The following is a 9960-nucleotide window of genomic DNA, read 5'->3' as shown; positions in this document are numbered from 1 at the left end:
GAATCCCTGCAGTGCAGTTGACTCCGCACGGGCTCTCTGGGCCACCGCCTGCCAGGGGCAGGAGCAGAGATTTCCCTTGGCCAGGGCCGGAGCCCTGGCATGGCAGTGCCTGAACAGCACCTCCCTGCCTACAGTGCCACCCTGGATGGCTGCCCCAGGGCCTGGCATTTGACCCTGCACTTGCTGCAGGAGTCCCGGCCCTGCTTCCACCCTGAGCAAACGCTCGGACCCATCTCAGAAGCTCGGTGCCCGAGGGGGCCGCCACAAGTGGTTGCCAGGGACCTGGGGCCATGGCTGCCCCGATTTTGGGTACACGGTGCCGATGTCAGAGTGGCCATTGTGACCTGTGCGAGGAAGGCCACAAAAGGGAACGCGGGGCTCAAGCCGAGTGTCAGTGCGACCTGACAACGGGAGGAGAAGGTAGGGCAGGGACGTGGCTGCTCAGGGACCAGAAGGGCCCCACACCTTGGGGCTCTGGCCCTGTGCGGCAGGCTCACCTGCCTCTCCCTTCCCAGAATCACAGAATCAGCGGAGGAACAGCCAGAGGACACTGCGGTGTTCCTCAAGGCGACGACGGGAGGAGAAACAGACAGGAGCAGGGCTCACGCAGGGCTGAGCAGGGAGTAGAGCCTCGTGGCTCTGGGCCTGCTCTGCAAACTCCCCCCCCCTTCTCTCTCCCACAGACAGAGAGGAACAGCTCCTCGAAGTGACCACGTCAGTCGAGGAGATAGACTCAGCGTAGACAGCCGCCATGTCTGACAGCAAGCAGGAGGGCCCTGGTGCCAGGGAGCCAGGTGAGGGCAAAGCAGCCCTCTGACAGCCTGGCCCAGGGCCTCTTGTGGCAGCAGGCAGCATGGGGATCAGAGCAGAGGCAGGGGGAGGCAGGAGCTGCTCGGCCATGCCGGGGCCGGGAGCCTCCTTCCTGCCCAAGTGGGGCCCAGCTGGGCCAGGAGGCAGCTCCTGGGACAGCCGTGCCCACAATGGCCCCTGCTCTGCAAGGCCTCCAGCCTTGCCCATCAGCCAGGCAGGGACAGAGCAGCCTTGGGGCCGATGCTGCTGCAGGCTCAGAGCCCCGCAGAGCTGCTCATGCCCGGTGCCATTGGCTCTGTCCCCTGCAGCCTGCATGCTGTGTCGCCGTGCCGAGGCTGACCCGGACATGTGCGGTGCCAAACTGCAGAAGGGTGGGCTCTGTGCCCACGCGTTCTGCATGGTGAGTGGCTCCGGGCGCTCCCTCCACCTTTGCAATGGGCAGCTCCTGCCGCTCTCTCCTCATCAGCTTCTCCCCTTGGCTGCAGTTCTTCGCCACTCTACTATTTCATCCAGAGACGGACCGCGGGGGACTCATGGACTTTCTCCCTCGAGATCTCCTAATTGCAGTGCGGCGGGCGGCACAGAAGGTGAGAGCCTGACAAGAGCAGGGAGATTTGTGCCTGGCGAGGTTTGCCAGAGCTTAGCCCAGACAGCAGGAAAGAAAGGCCGGCCCAACAGCCGGGACAAAGTCTGGCCCCCAGCAGCTCTGGCACAGAGGCCCTGGCACAGGAGCCTCCCTCCTCCAGCTGGCGGCTCTGTGGGCTGGGAGCCAGCAGCGGCCACGTCCTGCGCCTTGCCTGGAGCCCTGGGGCTGCCCGGGGAGGCCTCGAGGCTGCTGCTGCTGCTGCTGATGGGGCTGCTTGGCTCTTTCCAGATCTGCGGCATCTGCGGCCAGAGTGGGGCAACCATCATGTGCTGCATGGAGGACTGTGACAGATGGTTCCATCTGCCCTGTGCCAAGGAGGCTGGCTGTGTCAATCAATATATTACCCCGTTCAGGTACCGCCTCTCCCCTTCTGGTCATCACTGGTGAAAGATCCAGCATTTCTCACTTTGCCTATCCCTTTGCCCCCAGCTCCTTCTGCCCTGAGCACCGTCCAGAGCAGGAGGTGGAGGCGACTCCTGAGCCGGACACCGTTTGTCCCATCTGCATGGAGCCTGTGGAGGACAGAAAGACCTTCACAACCCTGGTGTGCCCAACGTGCAAAAGGGCCTGGTTCCACAGGGACTGCATCCAGGTAGGAGCCCTCCCCTCAGCCCCGGGGCACAGCAGGTGCTCAGCAGCAGCGGCAGCAGGGCCTCGCTCACCCTGCCTGTGTTTGCCCTGCAGGGACAGGCCTTGCGCGCTGGTCTTTTATGCTTCCAATGCCCCCTGTGCAGAGACAGTGAGGCATTTCTTGCCGAAATGTTCATCTTGGGGATCCGAATCCCCATCAGGTTGGTGTCCTTCTGCCTGGCCCACCAGCCAGGAGGGTGCAAGTGCTGTGCTGTGCCAGGCCCTTCCCCAGGAGCCCTGGCCCTGCCCTGTCCCGTGAGGCTGGGCTTCAGCTTCACACCCAACTTGGAAAAGCACTGGAGAAAGAGCTGGGACACCCTGGACCTCCGTGAGGGAGAGCAGCAGAAATTCATCATCTCTTCCTTTCTCCATCAGAGTGCCAACATGGGAGGACAACGATGCCTTCGCAGATCTAGACATGAGGCACAGCCAGTGCAACGCCAGGGATTGCCTTTACCCTGGAGGCAGGGAGGAGGCAGAGGAACAGGGGTAAGTTGGGAAGCTGCACCTGGGGCTCTGCAGGGAACCTGTGTCTCGGCAAGGGCTCAAAGCGGGAAGAACCAGAAGCGCTTGGCCGGACAACCACGTGCTGGTACACTTTGTTGTCAGTGCTATGAGCCTGTTTGCCTCCCCAGGCCCTGGGAATTGCTCCTGTGCTCCTCCTGTGCTGCTGAGGGCACTCACAGGCGCTGCTCTGGCCTGAGAAGCAGCACAGACATATGGGAGTGTGACACCTGTGCTGGGCTCGGAACATGTATGAGTCAAATTCCCCGGTGTCCCTGGGCTGGGGACAGTGCCCAGGCTGGGCTTGGCAGAGCACAGCATCCACTGCTGGAGGGCTGGGGGCACTGCTCTGGCCTGGCCTGGCCTGGGCCTGGGTGATCTTTGACATTCCTGCTTGCCCTTACAGCCTCCAGGGATGAGTCAGAGCTCAATGGCCCCAGGCCAGCCAGACAGTCAGGACTGCAATCTGCTCATGGCTTGTCAGAATCTGAGGCCATCAGCCCCAGCTCCCACACCCCTGTGCCATTGGTGCTGGTTTCCCCGCCTCCATCTCCAGAGACGGGCAGCCACAGCAGGCCCCAACATGCAGCATGGCAGCAGGCGCTGCCATCTTCCTCACTGGACACCAGCAGCATCAGCAGATCAAGGTCAACATGCAGCAGGTCCCCTGACCCTGAGGACAGGGTCTATTCCAGATGTGCTGGGCCTGGCCGCAGGCAAAGCCGCTCTCGCCGGCAAAGTCGCGCCCAGAGTCCACCTGTCCGCTCCAGGAGTCGCCATGACAGAAATAGTGGGACAAGGCCAAGGGCTGAAAGGCCCAGGCGAAGGGAGACACCATCACGGACATCCCCCAGACGCAGGTGCTCCTGCCAGCAAGGCTGGGCCCAGAGTCCACCTGTCCGCTCCAGGAGTCGCTGTGACAGGAGCAGTGGGACAGGGCCACGGGCTGAGAGGCCCAGGCGAAGGGAGACACCATCACGGACATCTCCCAGACGCAGGTGCTCCCGCCAGCAAGGCTGGGCCCAGAGTCCACCTGTCCGCTCCAGGAGTCGCTGTGACAGGAGCAGTGGGACAGGGCCACGGGCTGAGAGGCCCAGGCGAAGGGAGACACCATCACGGACATCTCCCAGACGCAGGTGCTCTCGCCAGCAAGGCTGGGCCCAGAGTCCACCTGTCCGGTCCAGGAGTTGCTGTGACAGGAGCAGTGGGACAGGGCCAAGGGCTGAGAGGCCCAGGCGAAGGGAGACATGGTCAGGGCCATCCCCCAGACGCAGGTGCTCCCGTCAGCAAGGCTGGGCCCAGAGTCCACCTGTCCGGTCCAGGAGTCACCGTGGCAGCAGCAGCAGGACAAGGCCAAGGGCTGAGAGGCCCAGGCGAAGGGACACATCATCGGGGATGCCCCCCAGACGCAGGTGCTCCCGCCAGCAGCACTGGGCCTCGACTCAAAGTGTGCGGTCCAGGAGTTGCCAGGACAGGAGCAGGAGGACAGCAGCAAGTGCCGAGAGGCCCAGGCGTAGGGGGACATGGTCGGGGACATCCTGCAGGAGCAGCCACTCCCACCAGCGACGTCGGACCTCAACTGGGACCTCCAACAGCAGCACGTAGCACCGTCATCTTTTCTTTCTAGGCCATGTGTTCCTTGCCAGAAGTGAAGGTGAGAACGGTCGGTGCAGGGACCCTGAGATGTGCAGCTCTGTGAGCAAACCATATTAGCTCTTGGTGTTTCTACTGGCAGGAAGAAGTCTGTGCTAAATACCTTGATTTCTGTGTAACTGTGTATTCAGTGAAAAGTCACTTAAGGATGTGGCTAATTAAAAAGGACTCTTGCTCCTGCCTTTAGACTCCAACCTCAGATGTTTCCCCACTGCTTACCCTTGATAATGAACCACTCCTTAATGGGCTTGGATATGCTTAGGGAGACATTCAGAGCAAGGTGGCTCATAGGGAAGCTGCGTCTGAAAAGGACGTGTGCTGTGTTGCTATCCTTGAACAATCTCATTTCAGTAAAGCCAAAAAAAGAAGAAAGAGAGTGAGACACTGCCTCAAGAGTCTGAAGACAACTTTTACAATATTGCTGCGGATTTGAAAGAGGTCTTTCGAAGAACAAACCAGAATAGACGGTATATTTCCTCCGTCTATTCTGGTTTGTTCTTTGAAAGACCTTTAAAGAACAAAGCAGAATAGATTGAGGAAGTACACTGGCACAAAGAGGATGCACAGGACTCTGCCCCAGATGACCATCTGGGACCTTTGCCTGAGAACGACGCAGCTCAGGAGACGACTTCTTTCAAGTTTGCCGTCTTTGGAGGCACAGAGGAGTTGGGCATCAAAGAAGGTAACAGCAGAACCCTTCTAACAGTGCCGTTGCTAAGGAAGAGCTTCTGGCAGGCACTGTAGGGCAATATGGTGTAAAGAAGGTCAGGATCTAGGGGATTTTCAGCAGCAGAAGTCAGTAATTAGGCAGAAGCATTTTGATCTTCATTTCTGCTTGCCAGGGCTGTGGTAGATTAATGAGAGGTCCCTCATGCTTGCATCTCAGGAATTCCGAAAGGCATGCTTTGAGAAGGCATTGGGGTTTTTGCTGAGTGGTGAAAAAGCTTGTTCTCATGCCCTGAATTCCTCAAAGAGGGAAAAAGGTGACACACCAGTCATATCAAGTCTCATAGAACCCAACAAGGTTTTTAAGGAAATGTGCGTTAATGTACAGGGAGGAGCAAAGTCCGAGAGCTGACCCCAAGATCCATGAACATTCTGTTTGTTACTGAATTCTACTCTTGGACCTTTAGAAAAAGGAAAAGGAATGACACATGATCATTGGGGTGTCCTAACCTTAGATAAAATGAGGCTGTCTGAAATGAAGATGAAACAACATTAACTCGAGTCCCAGTCATGTAGGAGAGAAAAGAAACCATGTGAAGTTATCCAAAATATTAAAAAACCCAATGCAACAGCACAAAGCAACGAGCCCCCCACACTTGTGCTGAACTGAGAAGGTATTCAGTGTCTTCTGAATGCAATGACAAATGTTTAAGAATACATAAGGGATCCCTGGAACAAAGTAGAAAATACTGAAGCAGAGATGTAGCTTAGAAAATCTGGCAGGGGCAGATTCTGTCCTTCCTAAATCTGTCTTCTCCACTGTAGGTATTTCACTTGAAAGGAGGAATTTTTCCTGACCAGTAGAGGAATAATCTGGTTTTGGCTTTTTTTCTCTATTGGTGCTGTCATTGCAGAGTCTTACGCACTTGGGACAATAAAGCCGGTAAAAGCCCCATGGCAAGAGGATCCACGTTTCCAGGACAGCAGTTCTGAGGGTGACGATGAGCCTGAGATGTCAGAAATTGAACAGGACCAAGAAATGCAAGTTCCATTTCTCTTTGTTGTCTACTTGGCTGTAGTAGATGGATGCTGTGGGAATATTAATAGCAGCACTCAGGGAATGGGAAACTGACATTGCACACCTCTGAGCAATGAAAGTCATCTTGGAAAACCGTTCATGCTGCACAGAGTCAAAACTCCCAGCAGCCCATTGGATGTGAATGTGAATATGGGAAGAAAGAGTAGAGCACAAGAAATTAACTGGGTCATTTTGGTTTACCAACTCCAAACTGAATTTGGCTAAAAGCCAAAGACACAGTCGGTTTTCTCTTTAAAAGAGGGTTTTGTAAAATAAAAAGCTCCATTCAGTTCCTAGGGAATAAAGCTTTTCAATGTATGCCATTTCTCTGAAGTACTACAGGTTTTTAACTTGTGTTCATGGAATTTGAAAGTACAATTTAGGATGCTCAAATCACTTTGTCCTTTTCTAGGTTGCTTTCTTTACCACGCACAGAAAGTGCTAGAGTTTTTTTTTCTTCTCCAAAGATGATGAACGCCTAAGAGGTATGACAGAATTTCTTCACCCTCTTTTGTATTTTTTTCCTTTTCAACCCTTCCTGTAAATCAGTGAGGAGGAAAAAATGCTGCCTAGTTATCAAAGTTTTCTAGTGAAAATTTGCCACCCTCACTTGTGATCCAAGTTGTGGCAGAATCCCGTGAGAAAGTCCGGGCAAAATAAAGGTCAAGCAGATTTCTGGCTTTCTTTTCTTTCAGACAATTACCGAATAGGAATCTGGAATTTTAGAGTTTACCAAAGTCTTAATCACTTGACAGGTTATGTAGACATTTTGGATCCTTTCAGGTATTTAAATAATCATTATCTTTTTCCTCTCTTTCTGGTGTTACCGTTAGAAATGATGAGTGTTCTTGTCAGCCACATATGTCCCTGTGGTTCTTTGTCCTAATGAATCTGGGGCTTTCTCTTCAGAATCCAGTGAATTTTGTATTTAGAAACAAAGAAAACAACATCCAAAGGAAACATGCACAGTCCCCAAAACCTGCACAGGCCACCAAAGCAATTGCTGGTTAGATTTTGTAGAACAGAGTCTTAAGCTTAAAGGATGTGCCTTCCATGAGACTGATTCAATAACTCTGCTGAAATGCACTGCTGTGTTCACACAGTTACCAGCCTGCAATCTTCCAGGCAGCCTGATTTACAGGGTGTGTTGAAATGGAGAGCTCAGGCCTCAGCAGGCCTCAGTTCTGGGGGAAGATGTGGGGCGCTGGTGCTGAGCTTCTAATGCAACAGCTGCAATTTCAGTGCAATTCAGATTGCAGCATGTTGAGGAAAAGTGCTGCTGCCTTTGATTGTTCTTAGCACACCAGGCTGCAGTAGGGAACATTTCTTCTGGAGCCAAGGTGTGGTGGGGGCAGGAGAACAGGAAGGATGTGAAGAATTGATTTCTGATTTTAGTGCTGTGGTGGTCAAGATTGTTAGAAGCAGCAGCACAATCACAAGTGTTTAAGGCTATTAATTGGATGTTTCTTTTGTGCAGAGGGTCCACAGTTACTTTGTAGATTAGTAGAAGTCAGTGAAGAAAAAGAGGGTTAGGAAGACAGATGTAGATTATTGCTTGAGGTGAGTATGGAACATCTGTTCCCTGGTAAGTCTAGGTGAAAGCTGAGCATGGGGAGGGATTGCAGGTATGAATGTGCATGCAAAATTAAGTCAGGACCTCGAGAAGAGCTTTAAATTTGTAATAAACAGGGAAGAGAAGTTTTTTAGTGTAGCAGTGTGTATAACATCATGTTGTGTGATCCAGTCAGGTAAACCACTACATCTTTGTATGTTACAGGAGCAGCTACTTAAGTGTATGTAAGGATAGTGAATGTAGAGACTTCTCCTCATAGTGGATTCAGGAACTTCTCTGAAGAATTTGTTAGATTTTCATTATTTTCTGGAACGCCAAAGGAAGCATTAGGATACCCTATAGGAAGTGCAAGCAAACCAATAAAGTTTTTACTGCTTAGAAGTGAGTCACGTTTGTTCATTGAAGGAGTTGCCAAACAAGGTTACTTTCAAAATGCTTTCAAAGGTCTAACAGGGATCAATATCAGCAAACCCTGTTAGGCCATCTTTGGGAGCTGGGGCTGAGGCTCTTGTGTCTTGGGGAGCCAAGGGATGGCTCCAGGCCTGAGTGTGTGGCCAGGCTGGGGCCATTGAGCTGCAGCCCATCCCTGGTGGATGCAAGGGCAAACAGGAATGCCAAGGGACCCCAGGGCTGGGCCAGGCCAGGCCAGAGCAGTGCCCCCAGCCCTCCAGGAGCGGATGGGCTCTGACAAGCCCAGCCTGGGCACTGCCCTCAGCCCAGGGACAGGCGGGTGCTTGGCCCTAGGGCTGGGCCCAGAGCAGCAGAGCTGTCACAGCCCCAGCTGGTTCTGGTCTGCGTGAGGCCTGAGCAGGGCCCGTGGGTGCCCTGGGCAGCGCAGGAGCAGCACAGGAGCAGTTGCCAGGACCTGGGGAGGCACAGGGCTCAGCCTCGGCACGGCGACACAGCATGCAGGCTGCAGGGGACAGAGCCAATGGTACCGGGCATGAGCAGCTCTGCGGGGCTCTGAGCCTGCAGCAGCATCGGCCCCAAGGCTGCTCTGTCCCTGCCTGGCTGATGGGCAGGGCTAGAGGCCTTGCAGAGCAGGGGCCATTGTGGGCACGGCTGTCCCAGGAGCTGCCCCCTGGCCCAGCTGGGCCCCACTTGGGCAGGAAGGAGGCTCCCGGCCCCGGCATGGCCGAGCAGCTCCTGCCTCCCCCTGCCTCTGCTCTGATCCCCATGCTGCCTGCTGCCACAAGAGCCCCTGGGCCAGGCTGTCAGAGGGCTGCTTTGCCCTCACCTGGCTCCCTGGCACCAGGGTCCTCCTGCTTGCTGTCTCACAGGGCAGCTTTCTGTGCTGAGCCTCTGTCCTCGAGTGACGTGGTCACTTCGAGGTGCTGATCCTCTCTGTCTACGGGAGAAAGAAGGGGGGGGGGGGGGGAGGGAGTTTGCAGAGCAGGCCCAGAGCCACGAGGCCTCTACTCCCTGCTTAGCCCTGCCTGAGCCCTGCTCCTGCCCGGCTTCTGCTCCCATCATTGCATTGGGGAACACTGCAGTGTCCTCTGGCTGTTCCTGCGCTGATTGTGGGGAGACGCAGGTGCGCCTGCAGTACAAGCCCAGAGCCTCGAGGTTTGTTTCATGTTTTAACCTGCATGGATCTCCTTTTAGGATAGGTGGACAAGAAGGAGCAGGCTGCCTAGGTTGCTTCAATTTCTTCCACAAAAACCAATGTGTTTGTACCAGCTACCAGTAGAAAACACCAGTTTTCCAGCAGCCCATTACTAAAAATTCGCCTTTCCATGGAACCAGCATGAACGCATCAGGGATCAGCATCCATTGGCAGAACAATGACTTCTTTTACTAACTACTTACTATAGAATTACTAAAAAACACAACACTACTTTTATTAAGTGATGGCTTTCCATGGAATCTAAGCACTCAACTCTCTTTATTTGGGGTATTTGAGGGACAACTGTAACAAATCCCATTAATAAATTCATAGCACTGGACAAAGGAATACCTGACTGCTTTTTAAGACTTTAATGTACCAGCAAAATGACACAGCTGAACCTTTCTATTGTCAAAACTTTTAGAAGGTTTTTTCACCCTCATGTTTCTTATTGTTATGTTTGCCCAATTATCACATCAAAAAAACCCCCAAACAATATTTAAGGTAGCAGCAATTTTAATTAAATAGTTTAGAAAATATATAAATAAGGGATAATTTGGTTCCAATAATAGCTCATAAGCAAAAACAACTGCGGGGTACGGAGGGCAGAGTTCAATGACCCTTGCCACTTCACATATAAGCTTGCCAAGTGAAAATCACCCCTTATATGCCATGTGTCAATACCATCTCCTCCTATTTTCGGTTTGTCACTTTTCTGTCTCCACCCTCATTACCACCTTTACCATGCATGCACCACCACTCGGTTTGGTGGTCGCACAAGTCTTTGGGGGTCA

General features: G+C 53.5%; 1 protein-coding gene across 1 annotated transcript; it reads left to right on the top strand.

Moving 5' to 3' along the window:
* The first annotated feature begins 751 nt into the window (after positions 1-751).
* On the top strand, positions 752-3261 carry LOC128938381 (PHD finger protein 7-like). Its single transcript, XM_054278564.1, has 10 exons — positions 752-794; positions 1119-1210; positions 1296-1397; positions 1685-1809; positions 1886-2048; positions 2141-2247; positions 2462-2575; positions 2722-2840; positions 2997-3042; positions 3147-3261. Exons 1-10 carry the CDS (start codon positions 752-754, stop codon positions 3259-3261), a joined length of 1026 nt encoding a protein of 341 aa, XP_054134539.1.
* Positions 3262-9960: the final 6699 nt, after the last annotated feature.

The sequence above is a fragment of the Melozone crissalis genome, unplaced genomic scaffold, assembly GCF_028551555.1.
Source record: "Melozone crissalis strain CALT ecotype California unplaced genomic scaffold, PUWL_Pcris_2 ptg000026l_1, whole genome shotgun sequence".
Lineage (NCBI taxonomy): Eukaryota > Metazoa > Chordata > Aves > Passeriformes > Passerellidae > Melozone > Melozone crissalis.
Note: the sequence above shows the minus strand (reverse complement) of the source record. Positions and strands in the feature narration are given on the sequence as shown.

Coding starts and splice junctions, on each gene's coding strand:
- LOC128938381 (XM_054278564.1), top strand. CDS start 752: ATGTCTGACAGCAAGCAGGAGGGCCCTGGTGCCAGGGAGCCAG. Junction 1,810..1,885: donor CAATATATTACCCCGTTCAG/GTACCGCCTCTC, acceptor CTTTGCCCCCAG/CTCCTTCTGCCCTGAGCACC. Junction 3,043..3,146: donor GGCCCCAGGCCAGCCAGACA/GTCAGGACTGCA, acceptor CTCCATCTCCAG/AGACGGGCAGCCACAGCAGG.